This window comes from Pyrus communis, chromosome 5 (genome assembly GCF_963583255.1).
Source record: "Pyrus communis chromosome 5, drPyrComm1.1, whole genome shotgun sequence".
Taxonomy (NCBI): Eukaryota; Viridiplantae; Streptophyta; class Magnoliopsida; order Rosales; family Rosaceae; genus Pyrus; species Pyrus communis.
In genome coordinates, this window is record NC_084807.1 from 2,081,780 (window position 1) to 2,104,907 (window position 23,128).

Genomic DNA, 23,128 nt, shown 5'->3' on the forward strand with positions numbered 1-23,128 from the left:
TCTTAATTTTTTTTTATACGCTTAGATTTGGATGAATTTTAAAATCCTTTAAAATTTTTTAATTGACTACACCTAGATTTTAAATGATTCTAAAATCCTTTAATTGATTACACCTAGATTTGAATGGATTTTAAATTTCTTTTAAATTTTTTAATTGGCTACACTAAGATTTTTAAGTCTCTCAAATCCAAATTTGACTACATCTTTTAAACTTTTGCATTTAAGCACCAAGTGTCACTTTTATCTTTTTGTCAAAAAAAAAAAAAGTTAAAGAAAAAAGAAGTTAAAATATCATATTTTTATATAATTGTCACAATTCTAATACGTTTTCCGACCGGCAAACTTTTTGCAGCGATCGTTCGATCAAATATTCCGGTGAAAAGTTCGTTGTCCAACAGTTACTTTTAAAAAAACATACTAGATGATGAATTTTCTTCTAAGGTCTGTCTAACTTTACAATGTATGCATGTAAAACAACAATAAACTCACACGAAAAATATAATTAAAGATGAGAAAGTTGCACCTCTTATTATTTTTTATGTCATTCTTGAACATGACATGACATTTTCTAGCGATTCGAAAATAATTTTGGCATCAATGACAATCCAGCACTGGAGTCGGTGGTCTGTGAGTCATGTGTAATAGAGGAAAAAATACAAATATTTCTATGCTTAAAAATGTCTTGACTCACAAATAAAATGGTTTGAGCTTGGTAATTGATATTTATTTTCTTAATACATATATTAAAATTGATATTTAATCTGAATTTGCCTCATTATTTTGGAGTTCATGAATCGAGTCCTACAACTATGTCCACACTTGGAAACGAATTAAGGTTTTCAACTACAGTTGTGCAAACAAATTAAGCAATGGAGTTTCTTGTTACAATACCAAGGCCCCACAAAATTTCAGGATATGTATATTTGGCATGGAAATATGTTGAATTTCATTTGATTGAATAGTTCACCCTTTGTAAATAACATTTTTTTTTTTTCATCGTATAAATTTCAAAATCAAAATCGTTAAATTCTTAATTCCAATTTAAAGATCATTCATACAAAAAACATTTGAATTGGAAATTGTTTACTCGTGCAAATGTAACAAATCATGCTTTTTTATTTTTTCTTGTTTTTATTTTGTGATGGTACTGAAAATGCTCGGGCTTTTTTTCTTAGTCTCTTCTCGACTGCACATTAGGACTCACGGGTGGGTTTGCTTTCTCCTTTGACAAGAAGCTTGGTTTGATTCATCAAGAAGACAATTTTGGTTTAATACTTCCTTCAAAAGGCTTCGTTTCTCTTTCTGCCTTGACAACATGAATTACTAGCTACAACTTTTAGTGCTTAGGTGACATTTGATGAAATAATAATGTTTGATCAATCAGTCTGGACTCTCCACTATAAACTTCAAGCCAATATAAAATTGTTTCAAATACAAATGCATCAAATAAGGACTGAAACTGAATCAAAATGCATACACGAGGACCCATACATTAAGAACTCCATCAAAGTGCATGAACAAGAGGACGGTTTAACTGCACACTTCTTGCAGCATCCTGCAAAAACTTGATTTTTATTTTTTTGAGTGTGGCTACAGCTTCTTGCATGTTTATTCTCTCGCTTGGTAGCTCTGCACAGCAAGCAAGAGCTAATCGCATAATGGACGATAAGCAATCTATCTTAGTCACAAAGTCAGGATCTTCCTCTTGTGTTACAAGTAAATTGGCATCCACAAGTTCAGCTATTGCATCTGATGACAGTGAATTTGCAACATATTGCCTTAGATTCATTTCCTCAACAAACATTTCATTCGTAGGCTTCATTTTTGTGAATGTTTCCATGACTACAATACCAAAACTGTACACATCCCCTTGCGTAGAAACAATTCCATCCATCCCGTACTCTGCAATATTAATATACCAAAGAAAGTTAGAAGTTCCAGTTCTTCATGATTCTAAAATTGAAAGACATTAAACTAGCAAGTAGATCACCTGGAGCCATATACCCAACTGTGGCTAGGGTCATGGTTTGGGTCATGGAATCCCCGAAACCCAAGAGTTTTGAAATGCCAAAATCCGCAACATGTGCAACCATATCATCATCTAGTAGGATATTGCCTGGCTTCAAATCACAATGGACAATTGGCACTGAATAACCATGGTGTAGATATTCCAATGCCAATGCAACATCTACCATTATATTCAACCTATTTAGGATATTAAAAGAAGAGTTCTGAGAATACAACCACTTCTCAAGGCTACCATTAGGCATATAGTTCAGTACCAAGGCTTTGAAATCCAATTGGCTGCAACAGCTAATGATTTTGATAAGATTTCGGTGCCGAATATTACTTAGCGTTTCACATTCCCTCTCAAAACTCTTGAAAGCCCCTTCTAGCTGCAAATCGAAAATCTTTACTGCAACATCTATCCCATCTGAGAGTGTCCCTTTATATACTGAACCAAAACCCCCACTTCCAAGTAAGTTTCTATCGTTAAATCCATTTGTCGCCCTTAGAAGTTCCAGGTGCGAAACTCTTCTCCAAAGAGATTGAGGTAACACGGTAGCCTCTTTTGCATCTTCAATTTTCCTTTTCCTGTGCAGTATAAATATCAATACAAAGGCTACTAGGAATATTGTTGCTATGATTATTGCTGGAATAATATATTTCAAGTTGGATGAACCAGCTTTCCTTGAATTTGGTTGAAGTGTATTGTTTTTGCATGGTGGGACATGGAATCGAGCTGCACCACACAACGCCTTATTTGAGACAAATGATAGAGTCGAGATGTTTTTGAAAGGTCCGCCTTCTGGAATTTCCCCTTGGAGTTGGTTGAAAGAAAAATTCAGGTACTTCAGATTCAAGAGTGCTTCTAGCGACTTTGGAATTGCTTCAGACAAACTGTTCTTGGATAAATCCAACCGTATCAGGCCTTTCAATTTGCCGAATGAACTGGGAATAGGGCCTTCACAATTATTATCTGCCAAGGAGAGAATAGTTAAATCTAGAAGATCCCCAACGCTGCTTGGTATAACACCAAATAAATTGTTGCTTGATAGATCCATGTATGACACAACCTTCAACTTGCCGATATCTTGTGACAGAGATCCATTTAGAAGATTTGATGACAAGTTAAAGAACCAGACTTGTTCAAGTTCCCACAATGTAGATGGCAGTGTAGAAGTTAACGTATTGGACGCTAATGATAGAATTCGAAGATTTGCAGATAGATTACCTAAGCAAGAAGGTATAAAACCAGACAGTTGATTCTGACTCAAATATAATACAGCTAGTTTGTTTAGTTGACAAAGGTCATCGGGAATATATCCTTGTAACTTGTTATCAACCAAATACAAACCTTGGAGACTCCCTAGTCTTCCTATAGAAGTTGGAATTAACCCGCTCAATTGATTGGATACCAGGTTTACGGATATCAAGCTGCTCAAGTTGCCAATATCATTGGGAATGCTACCCTTCAAATTGCTTTCGCTTAAAGAAATTTTTTGAAGCGATGTAGAGTAATTCTGAAAAGAAATAGGAAGAGGCGCGTTTAAAGGATTACGCCCCAGGATGAGTACCCCAAGATTTCTAAGATTACCTAAACAAGAAAGGAAGTTTGCTTCTGGAGTTGAAGTGTCAACCGTCAAATTATTTTGGTATAAGCTAAGATACTCAAGGTTTGCTAAGGCACACAGTTTGTTAGGAATAAACCCGGAAAATGAGTTGTCGACAATGTCTACATGATTGAGCTTAGAACCATTGGAGATAAAATTGGGAATGACTCCGCTGAGTTTATTCATTCCTAAATATATACTTTGTAGGTTCGGAATTCCAAGGCCTATGTCTGCTGGGAGGCTACCTGAGAGTTGATTACCAACAACTGAAAGTACTGTCATCTTTGACATATTGAAGATTGTGGATGGAAGGGGGCCGTTGAGATTGTTAAAATCCAGTGACAAATACTGTAGACTTTGAAGATTGCCAATTTCATATGGTATGGTACCTGCCACATTTAGTATTAGCACACAAGTTCAATTATTTAGCCTTAGCATTCCTAAAATAGTATTAACTCCACAGTTTCACTGGATCATTAAAAAGAAAATAAAAATACGACAATGAATTGGGCATATGTAGAGAAGATGGTAGGATACGCTATGTTTAGGAATTATGAAATGAGGTGTGATATCCACATACCTCTTTTTACTTCTCACACGTCCTTTTAATTTTCGGCAATTGGATAGGATGAATTGAAGAAGATCAACGGACATAAAATAACAAAGGATGTGTGAGAAGTAAAAATAGGTGTGCATCTCTTATGAAATCTAGTGAGTACTTAATGTACTTACTTTCTGATTTTTTTTTTTTTTTTTTTTTTTTTTTGTAAACTACTTACTTTCTGATTTAATTTAATAAAAAAATGCCAGATATTCAATGCTTTTAAAGCTAAAGAAAAATCAAATAAAATATTTATTATTTTTTTAATGAGTACTTACTTTATGATTTGAATCAATAAAAAAAGGCCACATATTCCATGCTTTTTAAAGCTAAAGAAAAATTAAATAACATATTTATTGTATTTTTTGAACAATAAAACTGAAATATTATTGGACAAAATCAAAAAGTAACTCCACACTAATGATCTCTCCAAATACTATCCGTTAGTAAGGTGAGATGGACTTATAATTGAGTAATTAAATACTTGATGTTTATTTTTTAAATCGAGTATTAATTATTGTATTTGAGTATTTCGAACCACAATTGAAAATAAATAAATAACTTCTCACTCCCACATTCTTTATCAGTCTCTTTCTCTCTTCTTCTATTTCAAAACTAAAACAAAAAAAAAAAAAAAAAAAAATTTCTCACACACTTTGTGTGTGCCCATATGTTAGTAATTGAGTAATTAAATACTTGATATTTATTTTTTAAATCGAATATTAATTATTGTATTTGAGTGTTTCGAACCATTCACAATTCAAAACAGCACCCCACCCCTATCATTGAAAAATAACTGATCATGACTGGAACAAGGAAATAAATTGCTCTAATTAAGATAAATGGACTTGGCAATTAAGTACCCGTTAAGGTGTTGTTGCCAAAACCAAGCCGTGTTAACTGGGTCAAGTTTCCAATACTTCTCGGTATGCTTCCACTGAAATTATTATAGTCCAATACCAGACTAAGGAGCTCTTTGCACTGCCATAACTTGTGTGGAAGTGGACCATCAAACTCGTTGTAAGCCAAATTTAACACCTGGATACTTGGAAGATGTTGGCATATATTGTCTGGAAAACTGCCACTTAAGTTGTTTCTGTTTAGAGCCAAAATTGTCAAAGAGGACATGTTGAAGACAGTCAAAGGAATAGGGCCTTTTAGGGCATTAGCCTGCACATACAACCTCTCCACCTCATCTTTACTGCCAATCAAGTTTGGAATTTCTGAGGAAAAAAAAAAAAGAATCACATATAGGTTTTCTATATAATATTAAATATAAAATATAATAATGCGAAAAATGCTGGGGAAGTCACATTTATGCGTACCACATTTTGTTAATTACCTCTATGAAACCTACTAGTATTAATCAGTGCACCCTAACAGAGAAATGTGGTACAATGAGCATTGTTTACAAAAATGTGATTTCACCCGCATTAATCTAATAATACTTAAAAATGACAAAGCTGAGTCTTTCCTACCTTCAAACATGTTAAAATCAAGGTATATCCTCTTGAGCATGGTTAAGTTCCCAATTTCTCTTGCTATGCTACCTGTTACTTAAGTAAAATATGTAGACCCCCGTAGTTAAAAAATGAACCAACAGAGTATGTTATATAATCATGGCAACAAGCTGATTGAGTCATACCTTTGAAATTGTTATTTCCAAGTAATATCTCTTGCAACACTGTTAACCTCTCGATTTCTCTTGGTATGGTACCTATCAAAGTATAGGGTTTGTAATATGTATTGGCCGCAGAAAAGGAATAAGGAAAAAAGTAAAAAACTAGCAGATAAATACATGGTATGGAACCTGATAGCTTGTATGGTAATTGGTTCGTATGTACGTACCGGATAGCTGGTTGCTTCTTAGATTGAGTACTTGAAGTGCAGATAAGTTGAAGATAGCGTTTGGTATGGAACCCGAAAATTGATTACCATACAAATTGAAGGTTTGAAGTTTAGATAACAACCCGAACCATGATGGAATGGTCCCTTCAAAGTCATTGAATTCAAAGCTAATCAACTTCAGCCTGCGTAGATTAGACAATTCCGGGGGCAAGGTACCACCAAAACTGTTGTTTCTGAATTCCAATTGAACAAGAAATGAGAGGTTGCCTAGGTGGGGAGGGATGGTGCCAGTGAGACCCATGTAGGAGAGATTCAAGGTTGTCACTCTAAGGTGGCGTGCACCGCAAGTAATGCCAACCCAGTTGCAAACGTCGGAATTGGAGGTAGACCAGTTGGTGGTCAAGATGTTTTGAGGATCAATAGTGATATGGGATTTGAGGGCAAGAAGAGAAGATTGATCTGTGCTGATGTTGGTTTGTGCTGCTACGGAACCCGTTATTAAGATAGGTATGTATCCAAAACAGTATTGGAATAGCAGCAACAACAAAGTTGTCAACGAGAGGAAACGAGTTCTTGCCATTGTTGTATGTGCTGAGTTCCAAGAAGTCAGAAGAAATGGGATCTCAAAGGTAATCTTTTTACCTTTGAAAACTTTGAAATTATTATTGATTGGCTGCCAGAAAGAAAATAAATTATTGACTAATTAAACATTAAAAACATAAAAAATCCTTCATATTTGTTTTTAATGGGATGCGTATGTTGTTGGAAAGGTCTGTGGAAACACTTACATAAACGACATGCATCGTCAACTTAGAGGAAAAAAATATTGGACTGAGCAATGCCGTAGTTAGAAAACTTTTTATGGGTGGGCTAGCTAAATTCTTAAGTTTGGCGAGACGAGACAATTGGAATTAGAACTGGCACAATATCAGAAACTGGAAGAATATCAAAGTAACCTTGATTTGTATTTTGATCTGGAATTAACAAATGGAACCAAATATTGAACATATGGATTTGAAAAAAAAAGAGTTTTAACGAAAAGCCTACGGTACTGTTCACTTTAACGAAAAAATACATTTTTACACTAAAAAGTCAATCCTGATACTATTTATTTTACTCTTTATTTTGTCCTTATCATTCAAACTCAAAGCCTTTAGTGGATCAAGAACAATAACTGCAACCGAGTCTTGAACAAAATATGAATCCTTCAAACGACTAAATTAAAGAGTTGGCTAGAATCTGGGCTAACCACAAAGGTTAGCTGGTCCTGTCAAGTTTTATGTTCACAATGGTGGTTATGGGGGAAGAGAATGTATTAGGAAATAATTATTGTAGTTATTATAATATTATTGTGATTATGATAATGTCTTCCTAAATTAGGAAAATGTTATCATAATTATTATAATATTATAATCATTATAATTTATCTCTTCTAACATAAATCAAATGCCACAAATTATGGATCACGGTTTGCATGCCGTAATTGTGGCTATGTGCTTAATTATAATATTTGTATATAAAACCTTGTACAGAAAAATTAGGCAATTGAAGAAAATCATTCACCCAATTGTCTATTACTCAAACCCTAGTCAATTTGCCCTTTAATCTTCCTTTAATTTCTTAAGATGGTATTAGAGCACCATCGTGGTGCCTGATTTCTTACTTCTCAAAAACACCAGGTCAAATCAAATCAACTTTTTCCTTGTCAGAAAACACAAAATTCAATCTTTGAACACAATGCCAAATCAAACACTTCTAGAAAAGACAAAACCCAATTGTCAAAAATTTTCCACAGCATCAAATACATATTTGACTAAGCATCACATACATAATCAGCAAATTCATCATCACCAACAAATATGTCATCAGCCGAAGCATGCTTCCAGCGCATGCTGCCAACAAATGCAGCCAATTCATGCTACCAGCACGGACCGCAGGGAACCTGCCTTCTCACATGCTGCCAATGCAGCAAATGTTTCTGCACTAACAACCCCTATTTCCAGTTGGGGCCCATCCATTCCATCCAACTCATTGCACGGCCTTTCCAGTGACCACCTACAACAACTTGCTCATATTGTGTATATGATAAATCACAATTGTGCTTCCGGTAATCATAATGTTTATGCAAATACTCCAGGTCTGTTTTCTGTTTTTGTTCCTTCGGTAAATTCTATATTCACCAAGCCTTGGATTTTGGATAGTAGAGCTACAGACCACATCACTTCTGATTCCGCACTTTTCACTAAATTCATCACCTACACCCATAGTCAATCTACCCACTGGTTCTACTGCCCCAATCACTTCCATTGGCATTATACCATTTAATTCTAACATCACTTTAGATAATGTTTTATGTGTCCCATCCTTCGACTTAAACCTTATGTCTGCTAGCAAAGTCACTGATTCTCAAAATTGTTGTGTCATATTGTTTCCCACTTTTTGTGTCTTGCAGGACTTGGCTACATGGAAGATAATTGGCTCGGGTAAACAACGTGGTGGTCTTTATTACATGTCTCCAGTACAGCGGACACCAGTTTCTTGCCAAGTATCACATCCCTCCAACTTATGGCACATGCCTCTTGGTCACCCTTCTCCTTCTCGCCTTAAATTAATCTCTCCTTTATTGTCTTCGCATAACAATTCTTTTGATAATAATTGTGATATTTGTCCCATGGCCAAACAAACAAGGCTTCCTTTTCCCTTAAGTTCAATTTCAACTCATAGAGCATTTGATTTGTTACATTGTGACACATAAAATTCCCACGCATTCAGGGGCTAGATTTTTCCTTACCATTGTGGATGATTTTACTAGATGCACATGGATATTTCTTATGCAATTTAAATCTAAGACACAACACCTTTTGAAAACTTTCATTTCCTTTGTCCACACTGTAGACATCGAAATTTCAGTAAAATAAATGTTAACCAATGTATTAAAATTACAACATTTATTTACTTCACCAACCTCACACACTTACTTTACCTACAACATCCACTTACTTCACCTACAACCTCCACTCACTTCACCTACAACATCCACTTACTTCACCTACAACATCTATTTACTTCACCAACCTCACACACTTACTTCACCTACAACATCCATTTACTTCACCAACCTCACACACTTACTTCACCTACAACATCCACTCACTTCACCTACAACATCCACTCACTTCACCTACAACATCCACTCACTTCACCTACAACCTCCACTCACTTCACCTATAACCTCCACTCACTTCACCAAAAAAATGAATGGTGGTGATTCACTCTCAAAGCCTATAAATAGGCTTCTCCATCAAGAGGAATAAAAAAACCAATTCACAAATACATTTCTCTACTCCCAAAATGGAAGAGAATACTCCCCACCAAAGGGGGGACCAAAACCTTGAAGCCTTAAAGTTCTAAAGCTCTCAAGAAAATCCCGAAGGATCAAGAAAGCACTCTTCGTTCTTCGTCAAATCCTCCTTCAAGATCAAGCCCCAACGGCCCTTGAAGAACTCCCACCAACCTTCAAGATCAAGCCCAAAAGCCCTTGAAGAAATCCATACACCCATTCTTCAAGATCAAGCCCAACGCCCCTTGAAGATCCGTTCATCAACTGTTCATCCTTAGATCAAGCCACAACGGCCCTTTGGATCAACAACTCATCCACAAACCTACCCCCTACGAAGATAGAATCGGGGGGACCAAAACCTTGAAGCCTTAAAGTTCTAAAGCTCTCAAGAAAAACCCGAAGGATCAAGAAAACACTCTTCGTTCTTCGTCAAATCTTCCTTCAAGATCAAGCCCCAACGGCCCTTGAAGAACTCCCACCAACTCAAGATCAAGCCCCGACGGCCCCTTGAAGAAAGTGTTCATCATTCATCATCCGTTCATCATAAGATCAAGCCCCAACGGCCCTTTGGATCAACAACCTCAACAAATCCACACATCCAATCGTTCTTCAAGACTAAGCCCAAAAGCCCTTGAAGATCTGCTCATCCATCAACCTTCAAGATCAAGCCCAAAAGCCCTTGAAGAAATCCATACACCCATTCTTCAAGATCAAGCCCAACGCCCCTTGAAGATCCATTCATCAACTGTTCATCCTAAGATCAAGCCCCAACGGCCCTTTGGATCAACAACCTCAACAAACCCATACACCCATTCTTCAAGATCAAGCCCAACGCCCCTTGAAGATCCGTTCATCAACTGTTCATCCTTAGATCAAGCCCCGACGGCCCTTTGGATCAACAACTCATCCACAAACCTACACCTTACGAAGATAGAATCAGAGGACCAAATTTGAGAGAGATCGTAACCCCAAAATCATAAAACACACAAAATATTATTTTTGTGCCACGTTATTCCTGTTTCTTGTTTCAGGAATTTTCCTTGGCACGCCCAGTGGGACATCTCTACCTCTCATTTCTATCCTCAAATCATCGAAAAACGCAAATGGCATCAAGAAAGGATCAAGCTATTCCTGCAATCAAAGCAAAGAACAAGAACATCATCGTCGCAAGTGGTGATATTTCGGGCATCATAACCCGAAGTAAGGCAAGAACTTCCTACATCTTGCTCTTAGGAAGACCTTGGATCCACGCAAATGGGGTAGTGCCGTCCACCCTTCACCAATGCCTAAAATTTTACCGAGAAGGAGTGAAGGTGATCCAAGGTGACACCAAGCCATTCACCGAAGCCGAATCACACTTTGCAGACGCCAAGTTCTACATGGACGAAGACATGGTACCCGAAGCTCTACCAGAAGAGATCAAATCCACGGGCAAAGCAGCACCTAAAAAGCAGGAGTGGCAAGCCATGCCTAAAAAGCAAAAAGAGCAGGCCGTGCCATCTTCAAGCAAAGACGGTGACGAGTTTGCTAAACCTGCAACAACCAAAGGGAGTAGGATGCCGTCTGAAGGACCGAACGCACCCATATTCCGGTATATCCCGATGTCAAGAAGAAAGAATGGTCAATCTCCATTCGAAACTGGAACAAGAAAAGCCGACACACAGTGGCACACGGATAATGTAAAGTTACTCAAGACGAATGCAGTTTTGCCTCTGACACAGCTAGGGGGTGCTAAGGCCGCAAGACTACCACAAGGCTTCATAAAAGCTCTACCAAAGAAGGTGGAATCAAGCTTTCTTCCAACCAAGAGGACCGAGGAAGGTTTCGACCCAAACGCCTACAAACTCATGTCAAAGGCCGGGTACGACTTCGCTTCTTCTGAGGCGGCTGGAAAGAAGGTTTCAAACACTGTCAATGACAAAGAACGTAACCTCACCAAAACTCAAAAGAAGTTGAAGGAGCATGGTTACGGAGTTGACAACAACAAAGCCGGACTTGGCTTCACACCAAATGCACTTGTGAAGATTTCAAGCAAAGTGAAGAAAGCTAGCGCTCAACACATCAGCGTGAGCATTGAACAAAACCAAAAAGAGCCTAAACTCACCCCTCGGACGTCGGTCTTCGATAGGATGAGCCATTCAAGCTCCAGAATTTCAGTGCTTAATCGCATTGGTAGTCAAGACCGAACCTCTGTCTTCAAGAGGCTTAACGCGCCAACATCCCAAAGCTCTGTTTTTGAAAAGTTGTTAAAGCCTAAGAAACAAAGCAACACAGCTATCTCTCCTCTGCGACGATCAGCTTCGGAAAGATTTGAAGATAATGAGAAGCCTTTTGGAAAGAGGAAGACAACACCAAAGGAAGAAAAGTTCGATGGGTTAGCAGAAAAAGGCGACGTTCGAAGCTTGATTCTTTCAAGGATGAAACGCCAAACAATCCTAGAGGTCGACACAAAAGGACCACTAAAAGTAAGGAGGCGCATCATCGTCCACACTGGCAAATCTTCATGCCAACAAACCCAAGAGAACGGCACTGAAGATGAAATCCCTAAGAAAGATGTCACTTCTGGCTCTTTCGACTCAAAGTCTTCACCTCGACTGTTGGGGGCATGCTCCAAGTCAAGTGAAATTGAAGGATGGACTCATGTCACTCCGAAGAAACTGCACGAGAAACATATGTCTTCTCCGCAAGTGCACCAATCAGAAATGAGGGAAAGCAGCTTTCGCCAACCTCCAAAGCAATGTGAAAATGTTGAAGATAAGAAAATTTCAACACAAAGATCGTTCATGCGGGATCTTTTCTTCCTCGAAGACTTATTCAATTTCTCGATCAAGGCTCCTTCCTATGAAGATTGTGATGAATGCATTTCGAAGATCGCTTCGAAGAAATTGGACAAGCAGCAACCATCTTATCCACAAGTTTATCAGTCGAAAAGGGGGCAAAACAGCTCTTGTCAACCTCCAGAACAATGTGAAAGTGTTGGAGATAATGAAATTTTGACACAAAGATCGTCCATCCCCATCACAATGTGTGACCTCTTCCCAGAAGACTTCTTCAATTACTCGGTCAAGGCTCATTCCTATGAAGATTGCAAGGAACGCCTCTCCCAGATCGCTTGACAAATCCACAACGGCACCAAAAGCTCCTTGCCTGCATGAGCTGAAACTGCAAACGGCACCAAAAGCTCATTGCCTGCACGAGCTGAAACTGCAAACGGCACCAAAAGCTCCTCGTTCGCACCAGCCTAAAAGGCGACAACAAACACTTCTTGCCTGCATGAGCTGAAACTGCAAACGGCAATAAACGCTCGTTGCCTGCACGAGCTGAAACTGCAAACGACAACAAACGCTCCTTGCCTGCACGAGCTGAAACTGTAAACGGCAACAAAAGCTCCTTGCCTGCATGAGCTGAAACTGCAAACGGCACCAAAAGCTCCTCGTTCGCACGAGCCTAAAAGGCAACAACAAATGCTCCTTGCCTGCACGAGCTGAAACTGCAAACGGCACCAAAAGCTCCTTGCCTGCACGAGCTGAAACTGCAAACGGCACCAAAAGCTCATTGCCTGCACGAGCTGAAACTGCAAATGGCACCAAAAGCTCCTCGTTCGCACGAGCCTAAAAGGCGACAACAAACGCTCCTTGCCTGCACGAGCTGAAACTGCAAACGGCAACAAACGCTCCTTGCCTACACGAGCTGAAACTACAAACGGCCACAAACGCTCCTTGCCTGTTGCCTGCACGAGCTGAAACTGCAAACGGCAACAAACGCTCCTTGCCTGCACGGGCTGAAACTGCAAACGGCAACAAACGCTCCTTGCCTGCACGAGCTGAAACTGCAAATGGCACCAAAAGCTCCTCACTCGCACGAGCCTAAAAGGCGACAACAAACGCTCCTTGCCTGCACGAGCTGAAACTGCAAACGGCACCAAAAGCTCCTTACCTGCACGAGCTGAAACTACAAACGGCACCGAAAGCTCCTCGTTCGCACGAGCCTAAAAGGTGACAACCAAACGCTCCTGACCCGCAAGAGCATAAACTGTGTACGGCAAAATCATTATCAAAATCACCAAAAAAAAAAAAACAAAAAAAAAAAAAAAAAAAGAAAGGAAATAACACATCTTGGTGATATATATATATGTTTTATCTATATTTAGCACAATACACTGAATAAAATAAAGCATGTCCATTGATCTCCGAGAAATCACAAGTTCGATTCAAAATCAAGTGTTCACCACCCTTGAATCAAATTCAACTCCAGATAAAATGAGTAAGTTCAAACCTTCGAGGGAGACCAAAAGAATCCTCCAGCCCAGTTCAAGATTAAGCCTGTGGAAAATCAACGATTGGAGGAAACCAGAAAATCTTCCAGTCTACCTCAAGATCAAGCCTCGATGGCCCTTGAAGAAATCACAAGTCCGATTGAAAATCAAGTATTCACCACCCTTGAATCAAATTCAACTCCAGATAAAAGGATTAAGTTCAGACCTTCGGGGGAGACCAAAAGAATCCTCCAGCCCAGTTCAAGATTAAGCTTGTGGAAAATCAACAATTGGAGGAAACTAGAAAATCTTCCAGTCGAACTCAAGATCAAGCCTCGATGGCCCTTGAAGAAATTTCCAGCCCAATTCAAGATCAAGCCTCGACGGCCCTTAGGTTGACATCTACATTAAGGGACTTCAAAACGCATCTTCTACACGTGACAAGCACATGTCTACGACGCGCCTTGAAGTGGGGGCATTTGTAGACATCGAAATTTCAGTAAAATAAATGTTAACCAATGTATTAAAATTACAACATTTATTTACTTCACCAACCTCACACACTTACTTCACCAACCTCACACACTTACTTCACCTACAACATCCATTTACTTCACCAACCTCACACACTTACTTCACCTACAACATCCACTTACTTCACCTACAACCTCCACTCACTTCACCTACAACATCCACTTACTTCACCTACAACATCTATTTACTTCACCAACCTCACACACTTACTTCACCTACAACATTCATTTACTTCACCAACCTCACACACTTACTTCACCTACAACATCCACTCACTTCACCTACAACCTCCACTCACTTTACCTACAACCTCCACTCACTTCACCAAAAAAATGAATGGTGGTGATTCACTCTCAAAGCCTATAAATAGGCTTCTCCATCAAGAGGAATAAAAAAACCAATTCACAAATAAATTTCTCTACTCCCAAAATGGAAGAGAATACTCCCCACCAAAGGGGGGACCAAGACCATGAAGCCTTAAAGTTCTAAAGCTCTCAAGAAAATCCCGAAGGATCAAGAAAGCACTCTTCGTTCTTCGTCAAATCCTCCTTCAAGATCAAGCCCCAACGGCCCTTAAAGAACTCCCACCAACTCAAGATCAAGCCCCGACGGCCCCTTGAAGAAAGTGTTCATCATTCATCATCCAAAGAAACCAAGTCACAAATACATTTCTCTACTCCCAAAATGGAAGAGAATACTCCCCACCAAAGGGGGGACCAAAACCTTGAAGCCTTAAAGTTCTAAAGCTCTCAAGAAAATCCCGAAGGATCAAGAAAGCACTCTTCGTTCTTCGTCAAATCCTCCTTCAAGATCAAGCCCCAACGGCCCTTGAAGAACTCCCACCAACTCAAGATCAAGCCCCGACGGCCCCTTGAAGAAAGTGTTCATCATTCATCATCCAAAGAAACCAATTCACAAATACATTTCTCTACTCCCAAAATGGAAGAGAATAATCCCCACAAGGGGGACCAAAACCTTGAAGCCTTAAAGTTCTAAAGCTCTCAAGAAAATCCCGAAGGATCAAGAAAGCATTCTTCGTTCTTCGTCAAATCCTCCTTCAAGATCAAGCCCCAACGGCCCTTGAAGAACTCCCACCAACCTTCAAGATCAAGCTCAAAAGCCCTTGAAGAAATCCATACACTCATTCTTCAAGATCAAGCCCAACGCCACTTGAAGATCCGTTCATCAACTGTTCATCCTTAGATCAAGCCCCGACGGCCCTTTGGATAAACAACTCATCCACAAACCTACACCCTACGAAGATAGAATCGGGGGGACCAAAACCTTGAAGCCTTAAAGTTCTAAAGCTCTCAAGAAAATCCCGAAGGATCAAGAAAGCACTCTTCGTTCTTCGTCAAATCCTCCTTCAAGATCAAGCCCCAACGGCCCTTGAAGAACTCCCACCAACTCAAGATCAAGCCCCGACGGCCCCTTGAAGAAAGTGTTCATCATTCATCATCCGTTCATCCTAAGATCAAGCCCCAACGGCCCTTTGGATCAACAACCTCAACAAATCCACACATCCTATCGTTCTTCAAGACTAAGCCCAAAAGCCCTTGAAGATCTACTCATCCATCAACCTTCAAGATCAAGCCCAAAAGCCCTTGAAGAAATCCATACACTCATTCTTCAAGATCAAGCCCAACGCCCCTTGAAGATCCGTTCATCAACTGTTCATCCTTAGATCAAGCCCCGACGGCCCTTTGGATCAACAACTCATCCACAAACCTACACCCTACGAAGATAGAATCGGGGGGACCAAAACCTTGAAGCCTTAAAGTTCTAAAGCTCTCAAGAAAATCCCGAAGGATCAAGAAAGCACTCTTCGTTCTTCGTCAAATCCTCCTTCAAGATCAAGCCCCAACAGCCCTTGAAGAACTCCCACCAACTCAAGATCAAGCCCCGACGGCCCCTTGAAGAAAGTGTTCATCATTCATCATCCGTTCATCCTAAGATCAAGCCCCAACGGCCCTTTGGATCAACAACCTCAACAAATCCACACATCCAATCGTTCTTCAAGACTAAGCCCAAAAGCCCTTGAAGATCTGCTCATCCATCAACCTTCAAGATCAAGCCCAAAAGCCCTTGAAGAAATCCATACACCTATTCTTCAAGATCAAGCCCAACGCCCCTTGAAGATCCATTCATCAACTGTTCATCCTAAGATCAAGCCCCAACGGCCCTTTGGATCAACAACTCATCCACAAACCTACACCCTACGAAGATAGAATCGGGGGGACCAAAACCTTGAAGCCTTAAAGTTCTAAAGCTCTCAAGAAAATCCCGAAGGATCAAGAAAGCACTCTTCGTTCTTCGTCAAATCCTCCTTCAAGATCAAGCCCCAACAGCCCTTGAAGAACTCCCACCAACTCAAGATCAAGCCCCGACGGCCCCTTGAAGAAAGTGTTCATCATTCATCATCCGTTCATCCTAAGATCAAGCCCCAACGACCATTTGGATCAACAACCTCAACAAATCCACACATCCAATCGTTCTTCAAGACTAAGCCCAAAAGCCCTTGAAGATCTGCTCATCCATCAACCTTCAAGATCAAGCCCAAAAGCCCTTGAAGAAATCCATACACCCATTCTTCAAGATCAAGCCCAACGCCCCTTGAAGATCCATTCATCAACTGTTCATCCTAAGATCAAGCCCCAACGGCCCTTTGGATCAACAACCTCAAAAACCTATACACCCACTCTTCAAGATCAAGCCCAACGCCCCTTGAAGATCCGTTCATCAACTGTTCATCCTTAGATCAAGCCCCGACGGCCCTTTGGATTAACAACTCATCCACAAACCTACACCCTACGAAGATAGAATCAGAGGACCAAATTTGAGAGAGATCGTAACCCCAAAATCATAAAACACACAAAATATTATTTTTGTGCCATGCTATTCTTGTTTCTTGTTTCAGGAATTTTTCCTGTTCACACACACACAATTTAATGTTAATGTTAAAGCAATCACAGTTGACAATGGGTTAGAATTCTTATCCATGAAAGCTTTTTTCCAAAATAATGGCATTGAGTATCAACGCATATGCGTATATACTCCACAACAAAATGGGGTTGTCGAACGTAAACATCGGCATATTCTCATTGTTGCCCGTGCCTTTCGATTCCAATCCAACTTTCCCCTCTTTTTCTGGGGTGATTGTGTCTTAACAACTGTAAATCTCATTAACTGCATACCATCACCATTATTATCCAACAAATCTACTTTTGAGCTTTTATACAACCGACCATCATCTCTTACTCAATTGTGAGTTTTTGGCTATCTTTGTTATGCCACTGTTGAACAGCCAACTCACAAGTTTGACACCCGTGTCAAACATTGCATATTTATTGGCTACCCTCTTGGTCAAAAAGGTTATACACTCTACGATTTGGACTCTCACACATTCCTTGTTAGTCGAGATGTAAAATATTTCCATTCTCCACACCATCTGCCACTCCCTTACAACATCTTGACACACGGCAGCACATGCCCCTACCATTCTCACCATCTGCCACTGGCCCACTGCCTTTTGCCCCACCTGACGACCTCTTAAGCCCAATCAACCTTCACCCCACTCCTGACACCCCACCCTGCCTCAATCTGCCAGCCGTGGCCCCACCCCAGTCAATTCCTAACTTTTCGTGTCTTCCACACACCACATGCCAAATGCTTGCCACACATCAACCACCTATCACCCTTTAACCTCCCGTGCCTTCTAACACACTCCATTTCAGCCATTACCCACTTCTGTTGGCCCACCATCTACTGCTAGCCCACATTATCATAATGACACACCATCTTCTACTAGTCCCTCAGCCCTTTTTGATCATACAAGCTCACCTACTCCTAATACAACCACACCCCCTACTAATATTGGCCCGACAGTATCCCTCCATTCTCAACCCACCATAGCACCTTCGCGCCATTCCACCCATCCTACACACCCTCTGGCATGGCATAAAGACTACCACATGTCCAACCACGTTAGTCTATCTAACCTGGCGCCTCGTCCTTCAGGTATTCGTTATCTTCTCTGATTTTCTCTCATATTCTCGTTTCTCTCCTATGTATTTCGCTTTTCTAGCTAATATTACAGGTCCGACCGAGCCCACTTCCTATGCTCAAGCTATCCAAGATCCTAATTGGCAACATGCCATGCATGTCTCGAATTAGAAGCTTTGCAACAAAATCACACTTGGAGTATGGTTCATTTTCCTCTAGGTCATAAACCCATCGATTGCAAGTAGGTCTACAAAATCAAATACAAATCTAACGGCACCATTGAGCGTTAAAAGCTGGTCTCATTGCTAAGGGCTACACTCAAAATGAGGGAGTCGACTATCAGGAGACCTTTTCTCCTACCGCCAAACTCACAACCCTGCAATGTCTCCTTACTGTTGCATCCGCTCATTATTGGTATATTCACCAATTAGATGTCCAGAATGCTTTCCTCTATGGTGATTTACATGAAGCTGTTTACATGACGCCTCCTCCTGATCTTCGCCGACAGGGGGAGAACATTATATGTCGGCTCAACAAGTCTCTCTATGGACTCAAACAAGCATCCAGAAATTGATTTTCTACCTTTTCAACCACCATTCAAAGAGCAGGATACCATCAATCAAAGGCTGATTATTCCCTCTTCACCAAGACACAAGGTACTTCATTCACAACAGTGCTTATCTATGTTGATGACATACTTCTCACAGGTAATGATCTTCAAGAGATGGAACATCTCAAAACATTTCTTCTCAAGCATTTTCGCATCAAAGATCTTGGAGATTTGAAGTATTTCTTGGGCATTGAATTTTCACGTTCCAAGAAAGGTATTTTCATGTCTCAAAGAAAATATGCATTAGACATTCTGCAAGACTCGGGACTTACAGATGCACGACCAGACAAGTTTCCAATGGAGCAGAATCTCAAACTCACCTCCACAGATGGAGCACTTCTCAATGACCCAACTCAGTATTGAAGACTGGTTGGGAGGTTAATTCATCTCACTGTCACAAGGCCAAATATAGTCTACTCCGTTCGGACACTTAGGCCTGGTTTGGTACTGAGGTGATTCTGAAAAAAGCTGGTATCAAAAAAAGCTGGGAGCTGTTTTTGTGTTTGGTAAACATTCAGCTTCAGCTTTTTTTCACAGTTTTGGGTGAAAAAAAGCCAAAAACAAGAAGTTGCAAAACCCAGCTTTGAAAAACTGGCTTTTTTTCACATCTGTTTTACATAAAAGTTTACCAAACACTATAATACTATTTTTTTTTTCAAAAGCACTTTTACGAAAAAGTTTACCAAACACTTTGCTGCTTTATTTCATAGCTGCTTATTCTCACAGTACAGCAGAAGCAACTTTTTTTCAAAGCACAACAATACCAAACCAGCCCTTAGTCAATTCATGCACCAGCCTCGAAAGCCACATTGGAATGCTACTGTACGAATCCTTAGATACATCAAAGGCACACCTGGTCAAGGCCTACTATTTCCTGCCTCTAACAATCTTTCCTTAAAAGCCTTCTGTGATTCAGATTGGGGAGGTTGTCGTGCCACAAGGAGATCAGTTATAGGGTATTGCATTTTCCTTGGAAATTCTCTCGTCTCATGGAAGTCCAAGAAACAAACCAATGTGTCTAGATCATCAGCAGAAGCTGAATATTGAGTTATGGCCAATACATATTTGGAGCTAACTTGGCTACGATATATATTACAAGATTTAAAGGTCCCGCAAGTAGCTCTCACACCATAGTATTGTGATAATCAAGCTGCTTTATACATTGCAGCAAATCCTGTTTTCCACGAACGTACAAAGCACATAGAAATCGACTGCCATATAGTCCGCAAAAAACTACAAGCTGGAATGATTAGTCTTTCACATGTTCCCATTCGTTTTCAGTTGGCAGATGTATTTACAAAGGCCTTGGGAAAGGACCAGTTTATGACACTACGCGACAAGTTGGGAGTTCAAGATCTTCACTCTCCAACTTGAGGGGGAGTATTAGGAAATAATTATTGTAGTTATTATAATATTATTGTGATTATGATAATGTCTTCCTGAATTAGGAAAATGTTATCATAGTTAATCTAATATTATAATCATTATAATTTACCTCTTCTAGCATAAGTCAAATGCCATAAATTGTGGATCACGGCTTGCATGCCGTAATAGTGGCTATGTGCTTAATTATAATATTTGTATACAATACCTTGTACAGAAAGAATTAGGCAATTGAAGAAAATCATTCACCCAATTATCTATTACTCAAACCCAAGTCAATTCGCCCTTTAATCTTCCTTTGGTTTCTTAAGATGGTATCAGAACACCATCCTGGTGCCTGATTTCTTACTTCTCAAAAACACCATGTCAAATCAAATCAACTTTTCCCTTGTCAGAAAACACAAAATTCAATCTTTGAACACAATGCCAAATCAAACACTTCTAGAAAAGACAAAACCCAATTCTCAAAAAAATTCCACAACGTCAAATACATATTTGACTAAGCATCACGTACATGATCAGCAAATTCATCATCACCAACAAATATGTATTTGAAAATAAAAATCTCATTCTACGCTCCAAAACTTTCTATATTTGAAAAGAAAAATACATTTGTAAGGAGTGTAAAATGAAATTTTTGGAGTGCCAATAACACTTTCCTTTCTTAAAGACACCTTCCCCCTCCCCCCCATAAAGACGTTAAGCAAACAAGCCCCAATTTAACCAACACCTATGTCTGAATACCTCCATTGTCGACATTGGCACAGTCGATAATTCCCATGCCGTTGGTAACAACCCATCACCTCAACTCATCCAACTGAATAACCCTTCAGCCACATCAGCTTCATCACGAGAGTTATCGGTAACACCATTCAACCCTTCTGTAACATGGAGGTCTGTCGTCCAACACCCTAACTTGCCCACTCGAGCAAAGAAAAAGAGAGGGGGGTATGCTACCACGGTGAGAAGTTGATTTTTTTGCTCAGATTTCCTGCGGTGGTTGGATGCTGATAAGGGGGGTGTGGTTGTTTTTTTTAAGAAGAAATTAGGTTCACATCCTTCATTTTGCTACTACATTGATTAAAATCCTATTCATTTTCAATTTATAATCAAGGTCCTAGTGTCACATCCCGGCCCGGGGCGGATCACTTCCCGGGCCCGCTCCACCACCGTAGCACGATATTGTCCGCTTTGGGCTTACCATTCCCTCACGGTTTTGTTTTTAGGAACTCACGAGCAACTTCCCAGTGGGTCACCCATCATGGGATTGCTCTAGCCCCTTTCTCGCTTAACTTCGGAGTTCCCACGGAACCCGAAGCCAGTGAGCTCCCAAAAAGCCTCATGCTAGGTAGGGATGGGAATATACATTTAAGGATCACTCCCCTGGGCGATGTGGGATGTCACAATCCACCCCCTTATGGGCCCGACGTCCTCGTCGGCACATTTCCGACCAGGGATTGGCTCTGATACCAAATTGTCACATCCCGGCCCGGGGCGGATCACTTCCCGGGCCCGCTCCACCACCGTAGCACGATATTGTTCACTTTGGGCTTACCATTCTCTCACGGTTTTGTTTTTGGGAACTCACGAGCAACTTCCCAGTGGGTCACCCATCATGGGATTGCTCTAGCCCCTTTCTCGCTTAACTTCGGAGTTCCCACGGAACCCGAAGCCAGTGAGCTCCCAAAAGGCCTCATGCTAGGTAGGGATGGGAATATACATTTAAGGATCACTCCCCTGGGCGATGTGGGATGTCACACCTAGGGTATTAATAACATCATTAATTATTTGAATAATAAAATATTTTTATTTTAAAATATATTCCTTTAGTGTTAAAAATGTTACAATTAGTATATCTATATTTATGGCTAAATTATTTTTAGTTTGTACCTATTTTTAGTTTGCAAACCTTTTTTAATTTGTACTAATTTTCTTTTCATTTTTAATTTGTACCCATATATTAGTTTCTTTTTGTGCCCATATTTTTTTAAAATTTTATTTGTATTTGTATCCATGTGTTTACCATCACATGACATTGCATATTTAGTCAATGATAAAAAAATTACATAGGGTATGTTTATGTTTTATGGCTAAACTTTGTATCATATATTTATACTTTTAGTTTGTACCCACTTTTAATTTGCAACATTTTTTTAAATTTGTAGTATTTTCTTTTTAGTTTTAATTTGTACCCATATATTAATTTCTTTTAGCGCCCATATTTTTTAAATATTCATTTGTATTCATAATTTTTTAATCTTTTATTTGTACCCTAATTTATTTATAATGTACCCATCCTTCTTTATTAATGTACCACTTTGTTATATGTGAAATGTATCATTTTTTTTTTTTTTTTTTTGCAAGATGTACCAATTTTTTTAACACTATGGATACATTCTTTTGCCATTTATTATTTCTTATTGTTAAATAGTTTTTATCCATTTATTCAATCAAAATGTGTGACATCTCACATCGTCCAGGGGAGTGATCCTTAAATGTATATTCTCATCCCTACCTAGCACGAGGCCTTTTGGGAGCTCACTGGCTTCGGGTTCCATGGGAACTTCGAAGTTAAGCGAGTAGCACGCGAGAGCATTCCCAGGATGGGTGACTGATGCGTGATTTATACGCGCATAAATTAACCCTCTTTTCGTCAAATTGTAGTATATGTATAAGTAGGGATCGTTCTGGACCGGGGATTAGGAGGGATTGTTAACCACTTGGATTTGACTCAAAAACGTAAAATAACAATATGAAACACTATACTAGACTCAAAGAATGCAAAACTAAACACTTAAAACATTAAAACAAACCAAAAGACTCAAACATCACCCAAAACACTCAAAACTGCCTTAAAATCAATTTCTGGGCAGTTTTGAGCACTTTGGTGAATTTGGACGAATTTTGGGAAATAAATTGAATCAAAACACTTTAAAACATA

General features: G+C 39.6%; 1 protein-coding gene across 1 annotated transcript; it reads right to left on the reverse strand.

Moving 5' to 3' along the window:
- Nucleotides 1-1,504: 1,504 nt before the first annotated feature.
- LOC137733209 (probable LRR receptor-like serine/threonine-protein kinase At3g47570) lies at nucleotides 1,505-6,643 on the reverse strand. The gene is made up of 6 exons (XM_068472365.1): nucleotides 6,064-6,643; nucleotides 5,861-5,932; nucleotides 5,694-5,765; nucleotides 5,079-5,438; nucleotides 1,991-4,003; nucleotides 1,505-1,902 (listed from the first exon to the last, which is right to left on the reverse strand). The coding sequence occupies exons 1-6, from the start codon at nucleotides 6,641-6,643 to the stop codon at nucleotides 1,505-1,507; spliced, it is 3,495 nt and encodes a 1,164-aa protein (XP_068328466.1).
- Between the last annotated feature and the right edge of the window lie 16,485 nt (nucleotides 6,644-23,128).

What these genes read in the sequence shown, in the direction of transcription:
- LOC137733209 (XM_068472365.1), bottom strand. Translation starts at nt 6,643, where the DNA reads ATGGCAAGAACTCGTTTCCTCTCGTTGACAACTTTGTTGTTGCTGCTA. An exon ending in TGATTTTAACATGTTTGAAG is followed by an intron (nt 5,439 to 5,693) that starts GTAGGAAAGACT and finishes TTTTTTCCTCAG; the next exon opens with AAATTCCAAACTTGATTGGC. An exon ending in TGGCAACAACACCTTAACGG is followed by an intron (nt 4,004 to 5,078) that starts GTACTTAATTGC and finishes TAAATGTGGCAG; the next exon opens with GTACCATACCATATGAAATT.